The following is a 26,904-nucleotide window of genomic DNA, read 5'->3' as shown; positions in this document are numbered from 1 at the left end:
ATCTCTACATCCACTGGCAATGAATTCCACAATATAATTACTCACTAAGTAAAGAAGTATTTCCTTGTGTTCAGCCTCTACCTGTTGCCCATCCACTTCAGTGGGTACCCTCAAGTATAAATAAATGAAAGAGATTAAAAGTTCTAGAGGCAAGATGTTTGTGTGCTGAAAAACGGTGGCTGGAGGACAACTAAAATGGGCCAGACACGTTGAAAGCAAGCCAAGCGCCAACGATGGCACCAGAACCTTAAGAGGTTTGCCTCTGTGTAGAGGAGAGGACAAGCTTAAGCCTAGCCGTTGCCTTTTCTCACACACAGCAGGGCTACCAGCACGTCGGGAGCGGGTGCTCTCCTCTGCTTGGATGGAGCAAAATGGTCTTACAACAACTGAGATAACTATCAGCCGTTGGTAAACGATAATTCACATCTAATCAGTATAAATATAATAAATAATTTATAAAGTGCAAAGTGATCACGTGTGAAGTTTGTTAGGTATCCGTTAATAAATACAACAATTATACTGACAATAAATGTTGATTAGATGTTTACCCACAGGTGATAGTTATCTCAGTTGTTGTACTTGCAGTCCCGTGGTGGCCTCTTTAGGTACAAGGAGCAAAATGGTCTGGCTGGCCATTGTAGAGGAGGCGTGCTGGGGCTGGAGCCAGCTGTTGCACACTTCGTTATGCAATGGTCCCTGTCCGTATTCCTAGAGGGCAGCACTTTCTTTAATCTTTCCAGGGCAGAAGGATGTTCCATAAGGGTGTGTTTTCACAACCATGATACTGTGGCAGTCCAAGCAGCCATTTGCTCTCCTTGCCCCGTGACTATAGAGCACACACTGTTGTAACAACAACAGCAACAACAAGACATTTGATTTATATAATGTCCTTCAGGACAACTTGCCCACTCAGAGCAGTTTACAAAGTATGTCATTATTGTATTGTCGAAGGCTTTCACGGCTGGAGAACGATGGTTGTTGTGGGTTTTCCAGGCTGTATTGCCGTGGTCTTGGCATTGTAGTTCCTGACGTTTCGCCAGCAGCTGTGGCTGGCATCTTCAGAGGTGTAGCACCAAAAGACAGATGCAGAGAAGTTAGCCGTGTTAGTCTGTGGTAGCAAAATCAAAAAGAGTCCAGTAGCACCTTTAAGACTAACCAATTTTATTTTAGCATAAGCTTTCGAGAATCAAGTTCTCTTCATCAGATGCCTGATACAGAGACAGAGATCTCTCAGTGTCACAGAGCACCAAAGACAGAGATCTCTCTGTGACACTGAGAGATCTCTGTCTTTTGGTGCTACACCTCTGAAGATGCCAGCCACAGCTGCTGGCGAAACGTCAGGAACTACAATGCCAAGACCACGGCAATACAGCCCGGAAAACCCACAACAACTATGTCATTATTATCTTCACGACAATCACCCTGTGAGGTGGATGGGGCTGAGAGAGCTCTGAGAGAGCTGTGACTGACCCAAGGTCACTCAGCTGGCTTCACGCGGAGGAGTGGGGAATCAAACCCGGCTCTCCAGATTAGAGTCCCACCACTCTTAACCACAACACCAAACTGGTTCTCATAGCAGCACTTAGAGCCATTTCTATCCATTATACAGAGCAAGGGGGTAGTAGGGATCTCAGAGTGCAGGTAAGAAGTCTGGTTTGAATTCTCTCTTACTCCCAAAGCTTCTGGCAGTCAGCAGACCAGCACATCAGGGCGTGAGCTGTGCTGAACCTCCCCTCCCTCTTTGATATGCTGATTTGCGACCCAGTGGAGTGTTTTTGATATGAGAAAGAAAATACTCTACACGCCTCCAGAACTCTGCCTCCCCGTTCTGTATAACGGGACTCTTAGAAAGGTGGTAGCAAGAAACTGGGTTGCTCCGTCCACACAGTGGGAGAAACCAGATGACAGGAGCTTGACTCTCAAAAGCTTATGCCCTGGAAACCTTGTTGGTCTTTAAGGTGAGACTGGACTTGAATCTTGTAGAACTATAAACTCTCTCTCTGCTCACCTCTGCGTTCAGCAAAAGGATGGTGGACTAGAGGGATCAGTATCTGATCTTGCAGGGCTCTTTTTACATTCCTCGCAGATAGACAGTTTAGTGCTTAGGCAAGAAAGTTGTCTCTCCCTGCTTTAAGAACAAAGATATCTTTCTGTTTCCGTAAAGTATCTCTTTCTCTTTAAGATAGAAAGAAAAGACTGCATAAGCGACAGACAGGAGGAAAGCTGTCATTGTCATTTTTGAGTAGGAAACAGTGGTATGAAACGGTGCCAACAGAAGCCAGTCTTTTCCCTACATGAAGTGACGGCACTGTAGATGGAGGAAGTGTACAGATTTGCTCTACGGAGCTCATTAAAAAAATAATAACATGTTGACTTCTTTCTGCAGCCATGTCATGTCCGAATATGCACGGATGACGGACACAGAGCGGGATAAGATTGATCAAGATGCCCAGATATTCATGAGAACGTGTGCTGATGCCATTCAGCAACTCCGGACAGAAGGCAAGTCAGTTCCAGGGCAACGCCGCTCATGGCTGCAGTCTGTCTTTAAGAGCTTTTAGACAAGCGTCACATCTTACTCCGTGCCCTTTCGTTTCAGCTCATAAGGACATCCATTCCCCACAAGTGAAGCAGCACAGAGAAGCAGTCTTGGATTTCATCGAAGACTATTTAAAAAGTACTTTTCTTTACCCTTGAAATGATAGTAGTTTAATGTCTTTATGGTGCAATCCTTTGCTTAGGCTGGAGTGACTGCAGAGGATGTACTGTTACTGTTACTTGCTGTGATTATTTTATATTTCCACGTTAATCCAAAAAAGAGGGTGTATAATGTAGCATCATCTGAAGTGCAGTTGTGTGTGCTGGCCCTTGACAGAGCTTCAGAGTTGTATTGTACGCATGAGCTGTTGGATCATTCCAACTTAAAATGACAAAGGGGCACCAGAGCCATGTGTTTCTGTACCAGTGCTGTCAGCCTTCCAAGCAGGGCTCATTTCGAGGGGGAATGCACAGGAACGCAGTACCGGCAGTTCCCCAAAGAGGTCACATGTCAGGTGGCCCCGCCCACCTGACTCTCGGCCATTTTGGCACGTTTCAGCCTGGATTCGGGCCAAAACAGCCCAGATCGGGTCTCTGAGGGATGGTGGATCACTCTCCTGCTCATCAGCGGCCTGATCCTGACCATTTTGGGCCCCTTTTCAGCCATTTTCAGCCCCTTTTTGCCATTTTGGGCCCAATTTCGGCCCTGAATGTCCAGGATTGGGTCCAAAACAGCCAGACTAGGTGATGTCAGGGGGTGTGGCGTATGCACATCAGTTATATAAATGACACACTTCTGGTGCTGGCAAGAGGCATGGCATATGCTAATAAGTTACGCTAATGAGTTACGCTAATGAGTTCCTCCAGCTCTTTTTCTACAAAATGATCCCTGCTTACAAGTAAGACGAGTCTGTTAAGCTGCTTGATAAAAAAAGAGAATTTGGATTCTGGGCATATCATAAACCTGGGGATCAGAGTCTGTGGTAAAGACTGAGGAAGTCATGCTGAAGGTGGTATTAAGCTGTGGGTTGGATCTCAAAGATCCATCGTCTCCTCGCAGGGGTACATTCCTTTGACGGAAGAGCTTTCTCCTGGAGGAAAGCACCTCTGCTAATGGAACAGATCCATGGGAGCCAACCCTATGTGTCAAACTGGCCGTGATTGTTTTTTTAAAAGATATCTTAAAAGATAGTCAGGATGAAGGAAGTGCCTTTTCTTTGGAAGGAGGGACAGAAACTATCTGGAGAGTGGTGGTAGTAGCATTCAACATCATGTAGCAGAGTACCTCAGGGCAGTGTGGTGGGATAGAATTACTGAAGATCTGTGCTGTGAGGGGAGACATCCAGCCCCTCTGCGAAGCACTTCTTGATTCCTCTGACCCCCTCATGCCCAGCTGGTGAGCTTCCCAGAGGAGACCCGTGCCGGATTGCTGAATTAAGTGGACCTCAAATCAACGGTTATGCTTTTCTGTAGGCAGTGTTTATGTTTTCTTATTATATTAGTACGCTTCTTGACTAGGCTTTCTCCTTGTTTCACCAGGGGTATGTAAGCTGTATTCTGAACAAAGAGCTATCCGGGTCAAACGAGTCGTTGACAAGAAAAGATTGTAAGTGATAATTCATTTTTAAAGTACGGCGGGGGGGCTTTGGTTTTGTGCGTGTTTCAAATGTATGAATTCAGTGGGGAAAATTGTCTTCCTGCCATTTCAGGGGAAAAAATGGTATGTCCAGTTGGAAGCCTGTTTACTTGAAAGTGAAGGCGTTACTGCTTGTTGTCTTATTATAGAATGACAAAGTATTTTAAAGTCAGAGATTGCAGTTCCAAAGCAAAAGCAAAAGCCATGTATTACCTTTTGCTAGGGTCAAACGAAATAGCATAAAATGATGGGCATTTATATTTCCAGTTGCCATCTGCCATTGCCTTTTCTTCTTGCCAAAAGTACAAGTTGATGGCAGCTATATGCAGCACTGTTTTATCTTTTCAGACTTGCCTGGCATTGATCACAGGGAGCAGTGAAAAGGCTGGAAGGTTAGGGTCTTTTCGTTTTGTTTTTTAATATCCTGTCTGACAAAGACCTCTGGAGAACTTCAAAGCATGCACTTTGTACTTGGTTTTTCCATAAAAAGGGCATTCAGGTTCTCCAGAGCTCTTCATCCAACTAGACTTTTGTCTAAGACTTTTAAAAATTTCTTTTAACTGTCTTATAGAGCTGGCTCAGATCAGCCCCCAAAGATTATTATCAATCAATCATAAAAATACATAAGAGTGAAGCATGATATACAGACTGCATTAGGGTTACATATAAAGAAATATACCATCAGAATAGCTCTTTATAAGTTATCAGAGCACAGCTTAACAGCACGTTGCAGATATACAGCCACCTTCTTAGATATATCTGGAGAGGAGTCATTCAGAATGAAGTAGATCTTAGTGAGATCAGAAAGTCCCATCTTATTTGCCAGAATTGAATTTAGATATTTGCTACGAATTTCTACATAAAAGATTATCATTATAGTGTTGCATTTTTCACTTTTGTCTCTTTTATGTATTTTGCCTGCAAAAATGATAACTTATTTCTTCTGTTCTATGGTCTGCAATTATGCCCACCCAGATGCTTAGGGGGTCCTTGTTTCTCCTGGTCATCTCAAGAAGAGTGACTGTATAAAGTCTGTAGCTGTATCTGAAGAAGTGACCTGTGGCTCACGAAAGCTCCTACCCTACCACTAATTTTGTTAGTCTTATAGGTGCTACTGGACTCTTGCTTTTTTCCCCAGCTACAGACAGACTAACAAGGCTACCCATCTTGTATAAAGTTAGTGAGGCTGCTGTCTCAAGTTTAGAAGAGTGGGCACAAGACACAAAGCTGCCTTATCTGGAGGCAGACCCTTGGGCTACCAAGCTCAGTATTGTGTGCTGTCTCTTCTGGCTGGCTGCAACTATCCAGGATTTCAGGTGGGAAAGATCTTTCCCAGCACCAGCGACTTGAGTGTTTTTTGACTGAAGGTGGTAGAGACTGAACATGGGATCTTCTTTGTACAAGGCACGTGCCCTCCGACTGAACTGTGGTCACTCCCCACCTAAGCATGAACTGAGGAGAACAAAGCTATGCAACCCTCAAACCAGCCAAATGATATGATTGCATTATATCAAGCTGGGCAGCCATGTTAGTATGTCTGTAGCAGTAGAAAGGAGCAAAAGTCCAGTAGCACCTGTAAGACCAACAAAATTTGTGATAGGGTAGGAGCTTTCATGAGCACTGTCGTGCTCCCGCGCGGCGCACGGGGCGCGGGCAGGGGCCGGGCAAGGCTGCTTACCTAGGCTAGTGCTAGCTATAGTATGTCCGTTCAGGCCAAGTCCAAAGTGAACAGTCCAGGTCAAATCCAGCACAGGCAGTCCAAACAAGGGGCAGGCAGGTTCGCGGTCCAAAGCAATCTAAGGTCAAAGTCCAGCCAAGGCAGTCCCAACAAGGGGCAGGCAGGTTCGAGGTCCAACTCAAGCCGAGGTCGAGGTCCGGGAATCAGTCCAAGGGGGAACAAGGTTCAAAGGGGGCGAGAAGGTTTCCAGGCTCGAAGCTCCAGAGGCAGAGCGGAAGACGACTGAAGTTGTTTCCACGCTGCTCTGAGTTCAGCGTCTGTTCTTATACTCCACCTTGTTTAAGAGGCGGACGGACCAGGTGTTTCCTCGTCCGTTGATTGCCCTGCCTCGTTATCCTGAATCGGCTCCAGCCATCTCTGCGCTTGTAGTCAGGCACTGCAGCGTCTTTGCCAAACCACCTCCCGCGCCCGGCTCTTCCTTCGGGCTGCTGGCTCTGATGGCTCCCCCTGACTGGTGGCTGGGGTTGTTTGTGCTTTGCTCACTCCCTCAGCCCCAGCGTCTTCCGTGGAAGACACAGGCTGTACCTCTGGCTGCTGTGTGGCCGGCTCCACTGGTGCCTCTTCATCCCCCGCTGCCGGTTCCACTGATTCTGGGGCTGAATTTGCCTGCCCAATGCAGTCCTCCTCCTCTGACGAGGACTCGCTGGCAGGCAGCAAGGGCTCGGTCTAGGGCTGGGTCACGACACACACACAGCTCACTTCTTCAGATACAGCTAGAATGTGAGCCCCATTCTACTCACATTCTAGCCGTATCTGAAGAAGTGAGCTGCGGCTCACAAAAGCTCATACCCTCCCACAAATTTTGTTAGCCCTATAGGTGCTACTGGACTCTTGCTCTTTCCATTATACCAGTTAGCGCACGTAACCCATCACCCTTGTTGACCCTGCAGAGGCCGGGATATATTTTATGCATTTCGTTATGTGCTGAAATAATTCATCCCATCTTAGTTGTCTTTGGTGCATTTGCTGCTTCTTCTGGATGTGATGAAAGAAGAAAAGGAGGTGTGTATGTTGTCAGAACACTCTGAATACCAGAACAACCACTCTCAGCAGTTTGTGAGGAGACTGACATGCATGGGTACTGTCATGTCTGTACCCAGAGATTCATGTCGTTGTTCTATGTGTTGAACCATTGCTAATACTGTACCTTCATATCATTTTGCAAATGCTCTAACCATCGCTTTCATTTCTCTAGTAGCCTGAGAACACAGCTGTCTTATCTCTTTCTTTTGAAGCTCACAGAAGTGACCTTGCACTGTCTGAAATGTTACAGTTTACTCTGATGCATTCCCAGACCCTTTCCTGTGCAAACCTGTGGTCTAAGTGGGAGGGGGGAAATGATTGGGTGTTTCGAGTTGTACTTTCTTCACATTTCTATTCCTGTCAAGGAAGTGTGTACTGCTTAGATGCTTTTTTGCCTCTGAGTAATTCTGTGGACATATATATGAAAATGATTGGATTTCTGAATAAAACCCTTTAACCAAGAGCTTGGGCTTCTTGTTGCAATGGTGCAGAGACCTGTCTGCCATATCCTGTCGCCCATAGTCTGACAGGTACAAAGCTGAGTTCTGTAGAACTGCCTGGACAGTTTTCATTGGGAGGAACTGCAGCTGCCGACAACCTTCCGGATGTTTTTGTTCTTGACGCAGACTTTATTGTGGTTTTGCTTCTTTAGATCCAGGCTCGAGCCTGAGCCAAGCAATAAAGACAAAGTAACCTCTCCTCTCGAACGGACTGCTCAGACGGCTTCTGAGGAACCTGAGGACAGACTCCTCTGCGAAGAAAGCAAAGGTGAGATTTCGCTTCTGCCCCAGCACCGCTCTCCAGTCAGCTATCCTGAGGAGCAGTCACCTTCTCAGTTGGCCCTCTAGAAACAGGAGTCCCAGACAGGTTTCGTTCTTTGCTGTGGCGTACAAGTCATTGTCCAAATGTGGCACTTCAGAAAAGGCCACGATCGAGGGGCACTTTGAATGTTATCAGGAAGGTGCTTGCCACATGGCTCAGAATGGGGGGGGGGACTTTGCCAAACCACAAAACAGGAGGAAGTTACAGAGTACAACATGCAGCGTGCACAAGACTAGGGGATGCACATTGGTCCAGCGAAGGACTCTGAGGACCCTTCGATGCCCTGGCATCTGATCCATGAACATCCTACATCTTAGGACCCCTTCAGTGCCACACCCACCACCAGCAGGGTCAGGAGGAGCACAAATCCCTCTTAAGCCAAACTTCATCTCTAGTTAGTTTTTCCTCTTTGCTCCAGTTTTGCCTCATTTTCTTTCACAGTCCCCCTACATGTTCTGACAAGGGGTCTCTCCCTCTTCCTCCATCTCGTGCACTGAACAGCCTACCACATGCTAGCCTCTTTCTTCACTCGCCTCCTCCTGGGTTTCTTCCTCTGTTCCTTCCTCAGGGCTTGCCTCTTTTCCCCCTCCCCTGCCCTCTCAGGCTCCTTCTGTCTCACTTGCTTACTTCTCCGACAAACAGAGTGCAGAATGCCACGATTGGCCGTCACAGAAGTCCTCTGGAGAGGCCACGCGCTTAGGAGAGGGGTGAAATCTGCTTCCCCTGAGGAACCAGGCCTACCAGAAGCAGAGGGCAGATTCAGCAATGTCTGAGGGCTTCATGCCTTCCCATGGAAGTGCAGTCGCCTCTGGTCAGCAGCACAGGGAGACGGCATTGCCAGGGAACAAACCCGTGAGCGGGGAGGGAGTTTTGTGCACAGAGAGGTGTTGCCTCTCCCCCGGAGCCCTGGCACATGCGGCCTTCTTTCTGAATCAAACCAGTTAGGAAAAAAAATTATTTTAGGCCTTTCAGGAACAATTAAAATCAAAATAGGTACATTTGCGTAACCCAGAACTGGGTGTGGTTTCTGCAAAACAGAGTGTACCCACTCTAGCCTGAACTTCAGCTCGAGTGTTGTTGATGTTCCCTGTGCAGGATCTCGTCTTCCCTCCCTCGATACTTACTCTGATTGTATTTGCCTCACAATGAGAGCCCTGGGTAGAAATGCCGCATCTCGCATCTCATTAGCAACGGCAGCGCTGAAAAGTAATTGGCTCCTTTGGGAGAATAAATGGAATTCTCACCGTTTCTTGATTATTAGTTCTGTAAGCTGATTGTTTTCCTTTATGGAGAAGGTGAAATCGTGTACATCTAACATTAAAACCAGATTAGCCTTTTCTCCAGTCAAGTGTAGTTATAATTCAGGCAGATGTGAATGTTATCCCCCAGCTAACCTATGTAGTCTGATTATTTTGCCATTTAATTTAGGGCTTGTCGACTGTACAGTTTGTTATAGCTCAGCAGGCAGGGTGTTGCCTTGCCTTTGGAGCAGAGAGACTGTCTGCTTCTGAATGATTGTAGTCACAACAACTGGCTATCCGTTTCCAGAAAAGGCCGCTTTCAGTTTTGCCTGGGTCGTTTTCCTCCACCTCCCTACCAGCCAGGTTTTTGCATGACTTTTAACCACATAAATCTTTGTCAGATTTCAGACTTTGGGAACCTGCCCTGTCCATCCTGAGAATCAGATGGCAGAAAAGACATGCCCAGTGTTCAGTAACCAGGACTGCAAGCCTGCCATTATTCTGAGAGAGCGCAAATAACGTACAAAGCGTGAGCTGGCGTACACTGTTCAGATCCCCAGAAAGTTTGGGGACAGGGGAAAGCCCTCTTAAGAGTATGCTTGTAAGGGCTGAGCAGCACAAGCTAAAATCTCAGAAGGCAGAGCAGGGGCTCTGCAAGATTTCCAGTGGTTGGGAATAGTCCTCAGGCCTTATGCTCGTGGCCATTCCCAATGGCTAAATTGTGCCAAAGGAGAATCGTGGACATTTACAGGATTTATGCAGATCATAAGAGTTGAACTTGATTTAGCACAGAATTGGGTTACTTTGTCACTGAATTCTGAATTGGGCTTCCTGGTTAGTTTTGTTTGCTTAAAGTTCACAGAAGCAACATCACACTTCAAAACGTACTTAGGTGAAGACAGACAGTATAAAAATAGAGTTCACAGCAAGGGCCTAAGGCGTGGGAGGAGCCCAGTTTCCTCCCGTCTTCTCAGCCAAAATGACATGCAAATCAAATGCTGGTGCTGCCATCTCTCTTGCCCATTCCCCCGCTCCCCTTCAGGGGCCACTACTACATTCATCCAGTCATTTCCCACCCTAATGATTTTTAAAAGTAAGAAACGTACTTTTGGAAAGTGCAGAAACTGCTATGGGAATTGGATAGAGAGATGTCTTCATGACATCACAGGTCCCAACCAATCAATGCTGTGTACAGCCAACTTCTCTGTCAGAGCCAGTTTGGTGTAGTGGTTAAGAGCACGGGAGTCTAATCTGGAGAGCCGGGTTTGATTCCCCGCTCCTCCGCTTGAAGCCAGCTAGTCACAGCTTTCTGGAGCTCTCTCAGCCCGACCCACCTGACAAAATGATTGTCATGAGGATAATAACACACTGTGTAAACCACTCTGAGTGGGTGTTAAGGCATCCTGAAGGGCTGTATATAAATCGAATGTTTTATCCTCCTCCTCCTCCTCCTCCTCCTCCTCCTCAATAATCATCATCATCATCATCATCATCATCATCATCATCATCATCATCATCATCATCATAATAGAGTTATAATGGACTTAATGAGCTTAACCCTGGAAAAGTACGGCATGCTTGGGCATAGTGCAATCCCAAACAGATTTATACCCTTCTCTAAGTCAATTGAAATCGCTCTGCTTAGGACTGCTCTGCAAATCAGCCCCATTCGCTCTAAAAACTCTTCCATCTTTCCTCATCCTTAGTTTGAATACGGAAATGAAGAGTAACCTCAGTCATGGTGTGATGTGGAAGGCAGTGTTTAGTGTCATGCCTCATTCGGAACTGTTTGCAAACAGAAGCACTCTGAGCAGTTTCCCAAGAGAAGCTGCGCTCTCTGCCTTAGGCAGCAACAGGGTCTATCTAATTGAAAACATTTTCATTGACAAGAGTATAAACGAGGACTAGTGAAGCACTGCTAACAGAACCCCAGGATCTTGAAAGGAAAACTTCCACAGCTAATGACAGGATCCAAACATTGAATAAAGCGGGGCGGGGGGGGAGGGCTGAAGAAGGGAGCTCTGGCTCTCAAAAGCTTACACCCTGAAAATCTTGCTGGTCTCTAAGGTGCCACTGTACTCAAATCCTACTGCTCTGCCTCGGCTTTGGAAGTGTGGGCGAGTGGGGTTGAAGGCTGGTGCTGCAATGCTAAATGTAGAGTATCAGCCCAATAGAGCTGTATTTGGTTCTTGTTCCAACTAAGGCCGAAATGAAATAGTTTTGACTTTGTGTTGAGGCCAGTTCATTTTCTCCATACAGATAAGAACGTGATAGAAGACCATGCTAATTTTGGCCTTTGGGGAGATGGCAAAGGTGAAGATGAGCTTTCTCCTGAAGAAATCCAAATGGTAAATGATCTTTTCTACCTGTCTATTCACTTCCCCCACTCCTCGCTAATCATACTTACAGCAACCAAATATGGAATAAATACAAAAGACATCTTGCACAATTTCAACAGCTGTATGCAATTGGAGTCTTTTCATTTGCTTTCCTAATTCTGATTGTCAGTAACAGTTTAAAGTTCCTCACCAAATAATTAGAAAAGAGATTGCAGTAGAGCAGCCATTTATGTTTCCCAGGAAACTGTATTCCAGCAACTTAGTCTATGCTTTGAGAATTTGAATTGTTGCCTTGAATTGTTATTCCAGTCCAAAAGCTGCAGAAGCAGTAGAAGTTGTTCTAACAACGAGAAATGTATTCAGAAGAATAACATTGCCACTTCTTATTTCTGCTTTTCTCACTCCATAGCCCATATGTTAGCATATTTTCTTCCCCCGCTTCTCCCAAAGAAACCAACATGCATTTCTAGAAATAAACGACAACCATTTGCAAACTAAGTAAATTTTATTTCACAATGATTGTGTATGTGATCCTTTTCTTTTGTCTGAAATGACTGGAGGCCTCAATTGGGGAACCATAGTATAGACTGGGGATATTTGGAACTGGATCCACAGAGACTAGAGAGAGACCACAGAGAGAGGTCTTTTTTTAGGTCCTGCCACATCACACAAAAGGGAAAAGAAAGGGAAAACCTCGTATTTTTGATAGGAGGGTTCTTAAAAACTTACGTGATATCCAACTTTAGGCAGCTCTGTTCAATGAAACCATAAGGGTCAAGAGTCTGCCTTTTCTTGGGGAGTGGTTTCATCGATCCATCCCCCCCCCCCTTGTATCCCAAGGGGGATACAAGTAAAGTTGTACTGTAAAGTTGCTACAGTAAAGTGGGTTAGTCTTAAAGGTGCTACTGGACTCTTTTCGATTTTGCCACTACAGACGAACACGGCGAACTCCTCTGGATCTATTCCCCCCCCCCCTTGTATCCCATCAGTCAACCGAGGGAGAACGGTATGCCGAAACGGGTTTCTGTGTGCCCTTCAGCCACTTCTTGAATGCTGCGTGAGATTGCGGTGCTGGTAACCATTCATGACACGGGATCAGGCACCCAGCACTTCTGTGTCCACCCGATGAAGGCCGGACGCTGATGAGTGTCCCTGTCCGAATGTGGTCCAGTGGGCCTGATCCCTGTTGGCAGGGCACTGCAGCACTTTCCCCCTCAGTTTTGTTCTGCTCTGCTCAGGAAATGGCATGTTCTGGATGCCTCAGGGCCCTGGTTGTCACCAGTTGAAAATGGGATCTCAGACAGCAGATCTCTGCTGTCCATCAGAACCAACAATGCTGGGCCAAATGGACAATGGTCTGGTGGCGTAAGGCAGCTTAGATGTCTCAGGCCGATTCGCACCCATCTCCTATCCAGGGGGATTCTGTCAGGTTTTTTTACTGTGAACGTTGCTGGTTGTGTGCGAATTCCTCTGAACCGAAGCGGCTGTCTTTTGCAGATGTTGTGTGGTGGGATTCTTAGGGGACCAGGCCTTTGAAGATGCTGTGTGTGTGTGTGTAAAATGCGATCAAGTCATAGCTGACTTATGGCAACCCCTTTGGGTGTTCATGGCAAGAAAGAAAAGAGTAGAGTCCAGTAGCACCTTTAAGACTAACCAGCTTTATTGTAGCATAAGCTTTCGAGAACCACAGTTCTCTTCATCAGATGAAGAGAGCTGTGGTTCTCGGAAGCTTATGCTACAATAAAGTTGGTTAGTCTTAAAGGTGCTACTGGACTCTTCACTATTTTGCGACTACAGACTAACACGGCTAACTCCTCTGGATCTGTCATCATGCATAATTCGTTGTGATAATGCTGACAACAATGATGCCTTTCCTTCTAACTTGCTAGCTGTTTCAAATTTCAGTTTGGAAAGATTAGTAAACTTCTCTTGACTCCTGTACTGCATAACAGAGGTCGTGCAAATGGGTGTCTTTTGAAATTCTAGGCAGTCACTGACTCGACTACTCTGCCCTTTCAAAACCAGAGCCAGTTTGGTATAGTGGTTAAGAGCAGTGGGGCTCTAATCTGGAGAACTGGGTTTGATTCCCCACTGGGTGACCCTGGGTCAGTCACAGCTCTTTCAGAGCTCTCTCAGCCCCACCCACCTCACAGGGTGATTGTTGTGGGGGTAATAATAACATACTTTGTAAACCGCTCTGAGTGGGTGTTAAGTTGTCCTGAAGGGTGGTATATCAATCGAATGTTGTTGTTTTTGCTATTGTTGTTGGAGTTATTAAATGCTGAGAAGCACCATTAGCAGCAGAGGTAGCGCTCTTTCTGCAACCTCACTCTTATTCAGTGGCACAAGGACTGCAAAATGCAGTGTTGAAAAACGGGCTCGCCTATAAGGGAAGGTGAAGTTTTGGGTGCTTTCCATATGTGGCCTTTAAAAGTTGGGAGAGGAGAAGCTGTGCAGTTCAGCAGGGTAGATTTTTGCAGCTTTGTCCTCCGCAGTTGAGTGGTGAAAATCTTGACCACTCCCTGCTGACATTAAGAACACGAGGTTATTGGGAAACACTCTACTTCAAATCAGTAAAATACTAAAATAAGTAAAATAAAATCAGCATATATGATTCTTCCAATCTAATACTCATATTCATAAAATAATAAGCAATTATCATCAGGGCATACTTCTTGTGTATGGCAGAATGGAAATGATTTGAGTTTCAGAGGTGGAAACCTTGGAAGAAACTGTTAGATTGAGAAGTCCAATTAGGGTGCGCTCTTTGCCTCTACAGCCCCTCTTTGCTGAGCACTTATGGATGTTTTAGTCTCAGGAATTTTACATCTGTGCACATCACTAGTCATGCCTTGTTGTGTGGTCGGGGGCTTGGGGACAGTGGTTGAAGGTGTGCTTGAAGGCATTGTGCTCACTATATATATGGATCATTTTCCAATATGGCATGTTGCTGGAGAATTCCTGCTCCTTTTTGGTATTCGTAAGCACACGGACCCCTCTTGGCAATGTCCGCCTTTAGTACAGCTCCCCGGCCTTACTCAACAACATTAGCTGGTGCTGCTAGTAGAGAAGTGTAGAACATGGGAACGGCAAGATACTGGGTGCATCGTACATGTTACAGGGTGTACTCTCATATTTAGTGTTGAGAAGATGTCTATGTTTGTAAAGACAGTTTGTGGGCAAATCGTGGTGGAAGAGCAGCCAAAGTTTTATGTAACATTGATCTACAATGTTGTCTGGATATCTGGAGATCGATTGTAAAGATTCTATACCAATAGGCTGAGGTGGTGGTTCCTTTGAATGAGTCGATGCTAAATATCCAGCAAGTACAAAGAAAGGGGCATTCTGTTGTTTCAGAGGGAAATACAGTGTGGAATAGTCTGTTTCAATCCAACAGGCTGATAGGCCTTTTTATTGAAAAGATGAGGCAGTGACAAGGGTCTCTCTTTACCACAAAATGTGAAGAGGTTTCCACAAGCGCGACACAGGCAGTGTAATTGTAGAAAGTCAATTTTTTCTCACACAGGTTGCTTTTCCTTTCTCTGTAACTTAATAGCCTGCAAGCCATACGTTGAGGTATTTTATAAGTAATTTATTACTGGATAGATAAATACGGCTAGATCACATGTACACATTTTTAAAATCTTACCTGATATTAAAATCTTTAGTTTCTGTTGTTCAGAAATGTTCGGTAGATGTTCAGTCCAGGGAGTAATATATTGTTTGTGAAGTGAATTTTAATGGGGGGCAGCTAAAAAGTATATGGGCAACTGAGTCGACCTGATCCTTACAATAAGTACAATAACGTTTCTCAGGGGAATTCTACTAAAACCGCCCTTCATCTCAGCAGAAGGTAACGCATTGCATCTAAATAACATGAAAGAGTGTCAATATTTTGGAACTTAAATAAAAAACATATTTAGCCAGTTTGAACATTTTCTGATAGGATAAATGAAAGTAAATAGGGGAGCATTTCTGGTCAGCTTTGAATTTTAGCCTTGTTTTTGTAATCAACAGACTTTTTCTGTCCAAAGCAACTCCATTCTGTTCTGCATTAGCCACTGGAAAAGTTCTCAGAATTTCAGGATCACTCCACTAAGCAACTTCAGCCATTTTCAGTCTCTGGTCACTGGGAAAATTAAGAATAACCACCTTTTTATGGCAAGATAAGCTCAGATGATATATTCCTATGTAGAAAGGTGATCTTGTCCCCAGGGCTTTTTTTTCTGGGAAAAGAGGTGGAACTCAGTGGGTTGCCCTCGGAGAAAATGGTCACATGGCTGGTGGCCCCACCCCCTGATCTCCAGACAGAGGGGAGTTGAGATTGCCCTACGCGCCGCCTGGCAGTGTGAAGGGCAATCTAAACTCCCCTCTGTCTGGAGATCAGGGGGCGGGGCTACCAGCCATGTGACCATTTTCAAGCGGTTCCGGAACTCCGTTCCCCGCGTTCCAGCTGAAAAAAAGCCCTGCTTGTCCCACCCCTCAGTTCCAAATGGTGTGCATGGGGCTGCCTTTGAAGAAGCTCCAGGAGATACAAGATGTGTTTTAAATTTGGTCGCTTGTGTATTTTAATCTGTGTTTTAATTTTGTTATTAAAATTTGAGTTTTCGCAGCCTGGCTGTGGCATTTAAACTTGCCTCAGAGGGCTGTTCTGAGGATAGGTAAAGGTAAAGGGAGTCCCCTGTGCAAGCACCGAGTTCATTACTGACCCATGGGGGGACGTCGCACCACAACGTTTTCTTGGCAGACTTTTTGTTACGGGGTAGTTTGCCATTGCCTTCCCCAGTCATCTACACTTTACCCCCAGGAAACTGGGGACTCATTTTACTGACCTCGGAAGGATGGAAGGCAAGGTTGAGTCAACCTTGAGCCGGCTACCTGGACCCAGCTTCCGCCAGGATCGAACTCAGGTCGTGAGCAGAGCTTGGGCTGCAGTACTGCAGCTTACCACTCTGCGCCATGGGGCTCTGTTGGTTCTGAGGATAAACTCGGAAAACTCTTTGTATCCTCCATTCCTTGAAAGATGAGCTGAAAAATGGGATAGGTGCCGTTTGACTCAAATCAAATAATTTATTACAGTCAAAGACCAGCAACATTAAACATATATTAATAGAGCAATTCAAGGAAAATATATACAATGTATACAATAAAAAAAGGAAATATAATTCACTATACCAGCACTGTACCTCAGTAGACTCTGGCAGCTGCAGAGAATCTAATGACTGTGTCCCAGATTCCAGGCTCAAAGTCAGCTAGAAGAAAGGAGGTGAACCATTCCTCTGATCTTCCTGGGGTTTTTTGGAGGATAGGCAGGATAAATGAGTGTCTGAGGTCACTGTACATGTCCAATTGTTTCGATCTCCTCAGTAGCACAAGGGCATAAATGCTCGTGAAACGGGACACCACGATATTGCCCTTCTAATAAATCAGACTCAAAGAAACATGCCAACATTTTGAGGGGTATCTTTACTCACCTCCCTTTTTGCTTTAACCAAGATGGATGACAGATCTCTCTTTAAGATATTTGTGCCCCTTTTTCTCCTTCTAGTTTGAGCAAGAAAACCAGCGCCTGGTTGGGGAAATGAACAGCCTGTTTGACGAAGTCAGGTATGCATTTCTATTTGCTTGTCCCTTGTGGGTTGTTCTAATCAGCGCATGCACTCCCTTTATGTGGAAACATTCATGGGATCTCTCTTTCTGTCCCTCTCTCTAATTGGACACCTTTACTTGAGTGTGCTGCTGGAGTTGTCAGTCCATCCATACTACATAGACAATTCAACCAGTTCAGTTCAGGAAGTGTGTATTGGTATGACTGGAGTCTGCTTCCAGCAAGTGAGGTTAAAAACTGGAACTGCTCAGTGTCACTGGGTATTTTGAGTTTACATGCATGATCAAGGAAGGAATTTCCATAGTCCACCTTTGAACCCATGTTGCCACCCTGAGTGGCTTACAGTGCCTTTGTAAAACAAACCAAAAAGAAGACGCCTCCTCCTGTGATACTGTTGTAGGATCAGCAAGAAGAGTGTCGACACGAGCCTCTGCTCCCAGCCCTTGGCTGCTTCTGATACTGCCCCAGTGGCTGTTCCGCTGGGCACTGCTGTGACTCACCATAAAGCGCTCCTCTTCCTTTCGTTGTGCTGCTGCACAGGGGCAGGGGGGAGCTGACTCAAATCCTCACTTTAGGACCTGAGTTGTCTTGTGGCTGCTGCTGTCTCGACTTGAGTACTGATGAGCCTTGGACTACCTTGTCTTTTTTTAGATGCAGAACCCTCTTTTCACCCCAATCTACACAGTGGGAGCCATTGTTTAATTTTTATTGTCTTCCTTTATCTCTCTTTCACCTACCCCTCTTTTGTGTAACAAAACAAACCCCTAGCAAATGAGACAATGGCAGTGCTATTGGGTCGTCTTTTGGTCAAAGAGGACCCTGCCTGTGAGTTCTGGTGCATCCATTGAAGACTAGTGTTCTTCTCTGAATATTTTGCTTGGATCTCTTTAAACTACAGAAGCTGGGGATTGAACCTAGCATCTTCTGCATACAAAACAGATGCTATACTACTGTCCTCCTCCCTTTAAAAATTGTGAAATGAGGTGGGAGGGGGCTCTAAGATTTAGGTTTAGGTTTAATTCCCATGACAATGTATGGGTGTGAAAGTCAGGTCAATGAATAAGCAGAAAATTGATTCATTCGAAATGGAGTGTTGGAGAAGAGTTGTAAGGATCCCATGGACCGCCAAAAAGAGAAATAAGTGGGTTCCTGATTAAATCAAGCCTGAATTATCCCTAGAAACTAAGGTGACTAATCTGAGGCTATTGTACTTTGGTCACATCATGAGAAGATGTGACTCTTTGCAAAAGACGATAGTGCTAGGAAAGGTGGAAGGCACTTGGAAAAAAGGAAGACCCCAAATGAGGTGAATTGACTTGAGAAAGGAAGCCACAGTCTTTAGTTTGGAAGACCTGAGCAAGGCTGTTAATAATAGGATGTTTGGGAGGCCATTAATTCTTTTTGCCATCAAGTCACAGCCAATTAATAGTGACATCATAGAGTTTTCAAGGCAAGAGATGCTCAGAGGTGGTTTGCTGTTGTCTGCCTCTACGTAGACTTCCTTGGTGGTCTCTCATTCAAATATTAAGGCTGACCCTGCTTAGCTTCTGAGAGCTGATGAAATCAGGCTAGCCTGAGCTATACTGGTCAGGGCCATTAATTCATAGGGTCACCATAAGTCAGAAGAGACTTAACACACAAGGTTTAGACTTCTATTATACCCATGTAATAAGCAAGCTTGTCCAAGATGGAACTCAGTCCTTTTGATGCCACCATAATGACTCAGGAATGATTCATTTTATAGTTATGTCCTGACAGCTTCCACGTTCTTCCATTGTTGCTATTTGTGTGATATGCTTAGGATATACCAAAGGCTTGAACTGTCTCAAAAGATAGTACAGTGGTTGATGAAAAAATTGCATCATTCCATATTCCATATTTTTGGATAAATAGCTCAAGATCAATCCTGAACATGCATTAAAAATCGGTTGTAGAAATGCCTAGGCAAAGTCATTGAACTAATTCCAGCTACACTGCTGTAGTCTGGTTGTATGAAGGTGCTATAAGCTATTGTAAGTCCTCACTAGAGATGGGCATGAACCAGGAAAATGGCGGTTCGTGGTTCATCACGCTTCATGTAGCACCATGAACTTGCCTGGTTCGCGAACTGGTTCATTTGCTTCATTTCTACATCATTTTTGGGGCCATTTTACGGTCTGCAGAAGTCCAACCCCCACCCGCCATTGCCTAGGGAATTGATTGATCAGCACCAGGCTGTCTGCAGTGATGAACCGAAAAATGAACCACCCCAAAAATCATAGTGGTTCATCGCAGTTCATCAGAAATGAGCTCCAGTGAACCGCTGGATTGCAAACCAAAATAAAAATAAAAATGGCCCAGTTTGTGATGAACTTTGGTTCGTATTTCAGTTCGTGCCCATCCCTACAGAAATTGTTGACTTAAAGTACCTTTTCGGTAACCTGCTTTGTTTGATTTGCAGTTCTTTAGTTGATTAGAAATATACCATATTCTATAGATATTTTACTACAAGAAATGGGGAGGAGGAAATTGCACTTACCATAGTGTGGCTTTCTTTTATGTTTTGTAGACAAATTGAAGGCAAGGTGGTTGAAATATCTCGACTTCAAGAGATATTCACAGAAAATGTCTTGAAACAGGTAAAACCTCGTGTGTGGGGGGGGGGGTGATTTGTTGGCCTTTTCACTCTCAATCCCCTTTCCCTCTAGGGTGCCTGTTTGGCTTTGGTGGGACCCAGTTCAGAGCAGCTCTCAGAGTTTTTTTAAAAAATTTAATTTAAAACATTTATATGCCACCTTTCCACCCAAAATAGGGTTCCCAAGGTGGCAAACAACAGATAAGACATTAAAATAACATTTAAAATACATATATAATAAATACAATAAAAACATATGGGCTTACAGACAAACACAAGCAAACGCATACTCAACCAGGGAGGAGGGTCAATAGGAGTTGACTGGGGGGGGGTATGCCAAATGAAACAAAAAAGTCTATGGAAGTCTATGACAGAGGGAGACAGGTGAATCTTCCTGGCAAGGGAATTCCAAAGTTTTGGCGCCGTGACTGAGAAGGCTCTTTCTTGTGTTGCCACCCGTCTAGCTTGAGAGGGCAGGGGCACATAAAGCAGGGCCTCTGGAGCTGACCCGAGTTGATGGGTAGGTGCATATGAGAGCAGGCAGTCCTTAAGGTAGTTGGTCCCAAGCCATATAGGGCTTTAAAGGTCAGTACCAGCACCTTGAATTAGGCCTGGAAGCAAACTGGGAGCCAGTGAGGATGGATCAAGACTGGAGTGATACAAGTCCCTACGACCAACTCCAGTCAACACTCCAGCTACATCATTCTGTATCAACGGTAGTTTCTGGGCAGCCTTCAAGGGCAGCCCAGCATAGAGTGCATTGAAGTAATCTAATCTGAATGTTACCAGGGCATGCACCACAGTGGCAAGCTCTTTCCCACCTAGGAAGAGCTGCAGCTGGCTCACCAGTGGGACATGGCGAAAGGCAACCCTGGCCTCTGTTGCTGGACCTGGGCCTCACAAAAGGCCCAGGTCCAGCAGCACCTTCAGCTATGAGCCTGCTTCTTTAGGGGGACTGCAACCCCATCCACAACAGGGTCAAACCATTCCCCCTACCAGTAGCAGCTCCCATTTTGTCAGGATTAAGTCTCAGCTTGTTAGCCCCCATCCATCCTGAAACTGCCTCCAGGCACCTGCTTACAGTTTCCACAGCCTCCCTGGAAGTGCAAGATAATAGTGTCATCCACATATTGGTGACGACGTAGTGCAAATCTCTAGAGTTGTAGAAAAGTCTGCAAGAAGGAAGTGCCAAATGCAACTTGTAGAAAGACTTCTATCAGCTTTATGGAATTCATTGACAATATCACAGAGGTGTGAGGGTCGCACAGAGCACTTCAAGAAATCATCCTGTATGCATGTCCTCAGAGCTAATGGATGTGCCTGTGGGTTTATTGGTTAACTTATACTATCTTCAATTATAAGAAAGCATTACATTGAAGAAGTGGGCCTTTGTTCAAAGCCCAGTGCCATATTTTTCTATTGTTCAGGCAGATATTTATAGAAGTACTGAAATTCTGCTTAAATGCTTTCTTTGTTTCCTGAACTTTCACTGACACAGGCAGACATATTTCAGTAGCATCCTGCCAGGTGCTTCCTTTATCTTTCATTCTGTATATGTAGGAATCTTGTGGCACTTTAAAGATAAACCAGATTTTATTCTAGAATAAGCTTTACTGGACTAGAGCTCACTTCTTCAGATGCTATGATTGGATCTTGCCTGTACGGATTATGATGATTTTATACACACACAAAGAGTCCAGTAGCACCTTTAAGACTAACCAACTTTATTGTAGCATAAGCTTTCGAGAATCACAGTTCTCTTCGTCAGATGCATGGAGGGCAAGAAGAAACTGGTCAGATATAGAGGAGGAGAGGGGAGGGAGGAGTAGATGCAAACAGCTGCTTCTTCTACAACTTGCTTCTGTAGCTTTCTGTTTGCATCTACTCCTCCCTCCCCTCTCCTCCTCTATATCTGACCAGTTTCTTCTTGCCCTCCATGCATCTGACGAAGAGAACTGTGATTCTCGAAAGCTTATGCTACAATAAAGTTGGTTAGTCTTAAAGGTGCTACTGGACTCTTTTTGATTTTGCTACTACAGACTAACACAGCTAACTCCTCTGGATCTATACACACACACACACACAAATACAGAATGAGACGTAATTACGTAAAATTCAGATGTAAACAAGGAAAGTAGAGAGACTGTTCGCAATAGCAGTGGACTGGCAATCTCTCTAGTTTTGCTAAGATTTGTGAATTTAGTCCATAAGGCCAGAAGTAAATGCTAAGGTGTCTGTGTCTTGTGTCTCCTCTCCGTTCCCCAGTAACATCTGGGGTGTGCTGAACAGGTAGTGTAATGTAATTGGGTTATGAGCTTGCCCTCCTATGCAAGTGGCAGCCAATGAAGGGGAACCAGCAAAAAAGCAAGTGAACAAATGCACCGTGAAAACCTTACTAACAAAGTAAAATAAACTCTATTGGTATATGTACAGTGTATCAAGAAATAAATACAAAGAAACAGTCAATATTGCAAATTAATTCAAGTTTTGATGTACAGTAATTTCTGGCTGCGCAACACCACTCTAAGGCATCTTATTATAACGTATCTGCAAGGTCGCATGTCCTTTGGAAGGCAAGCTAAACAGCAGACTCTGTGTATAAACATAGATTTAAAGTGACCTCTGCTTACAATGCTAAAGTGCTAGTGCCTTGAGTATATAAATTTATGTAAGACCAAAGTCTTAATGAGACAGAGTCCAATTCATTTCCAGGAGGAGATGTTCCAATGGTGGAGGTGTAGTAGAGGTGTAACTGCAACGAGGGTACCAGTATTTCCTTCCCGTTTCTGTATTCCTTCCTCTGGCAGTTATCACAAAAGCCGCTACTCCATGAAAAAGAAGAACATGTCCATAACGATTCCTATGTCTACCGCAGTAGCGGTAGGAACTTGATTTGCAATATTGACGGTTTCTTTGTATTTATTTCTTGATACACTGTACATACACCAATAGAGTTTATTTCACTTGGTTAGTAAGGTTTTCACGGTGCATTTGTTCGCTTGCTTTTTTTGCTGTTTATCTCTGTGATGCTCTCACGTGTGGATTAATGTAGGGGAGCCAGGCAAGGGAGCCTTGTAAAATGACGGCATCTCCTGACTCGCTGAGTAGTATCCCATGATGCTGTGGGAGAGGAGGAAATGCAGAGCAGAGCTTGCTTTCAATAGCAGCCATGTGGGGCGTCTTTCTGCCCAGTTCTGGCCTCCATACCTTCAGATGAATGTAAAGTGATTTTTTTTCCTGTGCTGTTTGGTCTTTTATATTCATCCAAGATTCTTGACTGTGAGCAGTTTTTCAATATACACATCTGATTTCAGGAAGTTGAAATTGACAATATCCATCAGTTAGTTGTGGGTGCAACAGAGAACATCAAGGAAGGCAATGAAGACATACGAGAGGTAATGTAAACAATTTTTGTGTGTTCAATCAAATGTTTCTTGATTAAAGTCTGACAGGCCCCATCGTAGCAGCCTGCCCAAAATGGGATTTGAGAGCACTCTGGTGACCTTGCCCGTTATACCTTCGACGAGATCTTTTGCTGAAGTGCCCCATCTTGGTCTGCTGAGACAGACACGGGTTTTGACTTTGCTTCTTATCTTTCCATGAAGCCTTTCAAATTACAGGAGATGCAAGACTCGATTCTGGCAGGGAATGGCCATTTTCTGGTCTTTTCAAAAAAGGGGATTTGCTGGTTTAGAGAAAGATTAGAGACATTTGTCAGACTTTGTATTTCTTACTGTATTGAATCATCTTCTTCTTTGTATTGAGTCATCCGCGTCTAACGCAGAGCGGGACTTAATGTCAAGTCCTGAGGCATCCTCCCTTTCCAGAGCTCTGTTTTTTGTAACATCCAGCCTTAAAAAGAGCTCTGGAGAACTTGAAAGCTTGCATGTGTGTCCCCTGGTCGGTCCTAATAAAAGGTATTGTGTGCATTGTGCTTTTGGGTTTGGGACTGGCATGGCTGCAAACAACTTCTTCATGCTGTATCTTAGCTGGCATGGTCTCTCTGGTCTGGTGTGCTGCTGGGCCTTCAAGCTGAACGCTACTGGAGCCTTTGACTTTGGACTGGCTGACCTTGGCTTGTTTGTAATGCTGTTCTTTTATTTTCTGAGTTGGGAGCCGCCTCAAAGAGGTCTCTGGAGAGGCAGCATATACATCTTCTACATCCCTTTAAAAATATCCATATTTTTTTTTAAAAAATCAGACAGGATATATATATTCATTATTCACTTTATTTTTTAAAAAAAACCTTACATTTTAAAACACACAAAAAAGGGAAAGGATCAGTCCACGACTAACCTCCCCATGTTGAACTTCAAAAGAACTGAATATGTCCTTTGTTGTAAAACGAAACTTTGCTTAATGAGCAAAGAATTATTACAACAGAAGGCAAAAGCATGGAAGTGCCCCCCCCCCAAATAATAAACAGGTACATGAACATTCTCCTTGCAAATCATTTTGTATATTGTTGTTATTGCATCTTGGATCCAGAAAGTTGTCTTCCCAATGGATATAAGGGAGCTCTCTATTCCTTCCCCATTCAGCACACACGAGTTGGCCAAGCAGCCGTGATGTACTTGGGGGAAGGGGGGGTGGGGTCCCTGCAAGCTTACAGTAGCTACCATCTGCCCCTTCCCTTGGTCAAGGAATGCAAGATAGTCCACAGGCTTGTATTCCTTGGCTAGGGGAAGGGGGCACAGATGTCCCACTCCTTGTCACAGCCAGGCAGAGAGATTTCTTTGGCGAGAGAGAGGCAAGGAGGATGTGTTATGCTTTATGAGGGATCACTGTGCAGGCCCTGTGCCCAGAGCAAGACTGGATCAAGCCCAGAGTTTTGCAAATGATTTGAAAGACTTATAGAGAGACAAAGCACAGTAGTTGACGAGTGCTCTTGAAGCAGTATAGAAGCATGCATTTGTTTGTGTTGAGTTCCCGTATGTGTATGTACACACCTGCAATGTAACAGATTCTAGCCAACAGGTACCCTCCACAGCCAAATGCTCCCCCTCCAATTTAAAATAGGTCACTCTGAAAACTTGCAAACTGTTTTTCAAAGTTTGCCTTTGTTCAGAAAAGGTACTTTTTACTAAAGAAACCCTCCCTTACGGGTTTTAAAATGGGACTGTGTCCACCTTTAATTTTCTGTGTCAGATATTCAGCTAAATGTAGTGAATCCTACTTAAGATAAGGCAATTTAAACTGGTATCCCCATTAGCTTTAGTGTATTCTGTTCTTTAAAATATGCTGTTCACATATAGAAAAGAATAAGCGTCCCATTGCACCTATAAGACTAACAAAATTTGTGGCAGGCTATAAGCTTTCGTGAGTCACAGATCACTTCTTCAGAGCTGTAATTCACGAAAGCTCATAACCTAACACAATTTTTTTTAAGTCTTATAGGTGCTACTGGACTCTTGCTCTTTTCTACTGCTACAGACAGACTTATCATGGCTACCCAACATGTTCACATATAATCAGGGCTTTTTTTCCGGGAAAAGAGGTGGTGGAACTCAGTGGGTTGTCCTCGGAGAAAATGGTCACATGACTGGTGGCCCCGCCCCGATCTCCAGACAGAGGGGTGTTTAGATTGCCGTCCACACGGTGGCGCAGAGGGCAATCTAAACTCCCCTCTGTCTGGAGATCAGGGGGCGGGGCCACCAGCCATGTGACCACTTTCAAGAGGTTCTGGAACTCTGTTCCCCCGCGTTCCTGCTGAAAAAAAGCCCTGCATATAATTAGGCATCTAAAGGCCTGACTTTACTCATCTTTAGCAAAATGGGTCAAGGTTTGAAAATAAAAAAGATTCTGAATCAGGTCTTATGAAAGGCAAGTACAAAGGTGCCCATACAGCGGTCTTTCCCCCCCCCCTTTCCCCAGCAGCCTCTTGGGTCTCCTGAAAAGCTGGCGCTTCATGGCCAGAATGCCAAGGGGGGGCGGGGGGGCTGCAGTGCAAAGGAACGATAATTGACCCCTCCCTCTAATGATGGAGCAGAGGAAATTTTTCAGTGCAAATTGCCCGATTCCCTGTCTTGTGCTGCATGGCATTTTGTCAGCAAGGCTCCCTTGACCCTGGCTATTCGGGGGGGGGGGGGGCTGCTGAACAAAGGGGAAAGTGAGGACAGATCCGCCATATAGGACCCAACCCATAGGCAGCACTGAGGTTGGTTTGACTGAGCCTGGGATCTTCCTCCTCCCCTTGCACCATTTCCTGATTTTGGAAGCCTCCCATCCTGCACTGCAGGGAAGAAATACATGCCAGTTTGCCCAGGCACGCACCAGTGGACGTCATGGCAAACTGGAATTCGACCAGATGCTTCTGAAAGCAGTATGCCTTCAGCTGTGTTCTGTGGACAAGAGGATGGGGGAACTTGAGAACATCACACAGGTTCATCCTCACTAGGCAAAAATGCCTGAATGCTGCCTTTGCCTGCATGTGAATGTTGTGGGGGAAAGTAACAGGCATTATTTTTCTACAGGCCATCAAGAATAACGCTGGATTTCGTGTGTGGATTCTCTTCTTCCTTGTGATGTGTTCCTTTTCTTTGCTGTTCTTGGACTGGTACGGCAGCTAACCCAGGCATATTTACTGCCCTTGTGTACCGCAACTGAAGTCTGCTGAGGCCCCCTTCGACTGACCACTGGCCAAAGAAATTTTCTTTGCAAACCAAGATATCCTGTACTTCATGCGTCATTGTGGTGGAAAGATATTGTCAGAGGCATGTGTTTTTGTACACGCTCACGTGGAATAATTTGGTCGCGTTCGTTTTTACACTACTCAGGAATGTGCTGAAACGAAATACCACCTTTAAAAAGTTCAACCGTGTGACTGAGCTAGCAGACTGAAGCTGAGCAACCAGCCGGAGATTCTCATCCAGTGCAATGGCAGTTCCTGCAAAAACTTGTTTCCTTGTTCAGCTGTGAAGACGATTCGAGGGTTTGCAACGGAAAATGTTGGCAAAGTGTAAACAGAAATCACTTCCCCCAACATTCTCGTAAAGCTGCTTTTAATTCCACAGTCCCCCACTCAATTAAAAAAATTACACAGGCTGATGGCTGGTAGTAATTCTTTAGCCACTCTCACATTGTGGCAGTGGTCCACAGCTCCCTTTGTTTTATGTTGATCCCACTGAAATTCACAGCAATAGTCAGAACAGTCAACCGTATGCAAAGGTGCCTGTTAGGGATTTGACATTTTCAGTGGAATGTTTACCCAACAGGACTGGGTTGTCATATATGAACAGCTGTAAGTACAGTACTGCAAAAACTTGTTGTGTACTTAAATCAGTATCAACCAGGGCTTTTTTTCAGGAGGAACACGGTGGAACGGAGTTCCGGAACCTCTTGAAAA

The 26,904-nt window shown here is 44.9% G+C and overlaps 1 protein-coding gene across 2 annotated transcripts in view; it reads left to right on the top strand.

Annotated features, from left to right (window-relative positions):
- Positions 1 to 26,601, top strand: part of STX18 (syntaxin 18) — a 64,011-nt gene extending 37,410 nt beyond the window's left edge. For both annotated transcript variants that reach the window (XM_054999411.1, XM_054999412.1), the window contains exons 3-11: positions 2,387 to 2,502; positions 2,600 to 2,677; positions 4,078 to 4,144; positions 7,588 to 7,703; positions 11,258 to 11,346; positions 16,886 to 16,944; positions 19,494 to 19,563; positions 22,874 to 22,954; positions 26,033 to 26,601. In XM_054999411.1, coding sequence (XP_054855386.1) covers positions 2,387 to 2,502; positions 2,600 to 2,677; positions 4,078 to 4,144; positions 7,588 to 7,703; positions 11,258 to 11,346; positions 16,886 to 16,944; positions 19,494 to 19,563; positions 22,874 to 22,954; positions 26,033 to 26,128 — 772 coding nt within the window. In that variant the 3' untranslated portion in view covers positions 26,129 to 26,601. The remainder of the gene's footprint in view (positions 1 to 2,386; positions 2,503 to 2,599; positions 2,678 to 4,077; positions 4,145 to 7,587; positions 7,704 to 11,257; positions 11,347 to 16,885; positions 16,945 to 19,493; positions 19,564 to 22,873; positions 22,955 to 26,032) is intronic.
- Positions 26,602 to 26,904: the final 303 nt, after the last annotated feature.

The sequence above is a fragment of the Eublepharis macularius genome, chromosome 15 (assembly GCF_028583425.1).
Source record: "Eublepharis macularius isolate TG4126 chromosome 15, MPM_Emac_v1.0, whole genome shotgun sequence".
Classification (NCBI taxonomy): domain Eukaryota; kingdom Metazoa; phylum Chordata; class Lepidosauria; order Squamata; family Eublepharidae; genus Eublepharis; species Eublepharis macularius.
The sequence above is the reverse complement of the archived record's forward strand: the minus strand, read 5'-3'. Positions and strand labels throughout refer to the sequence as shown.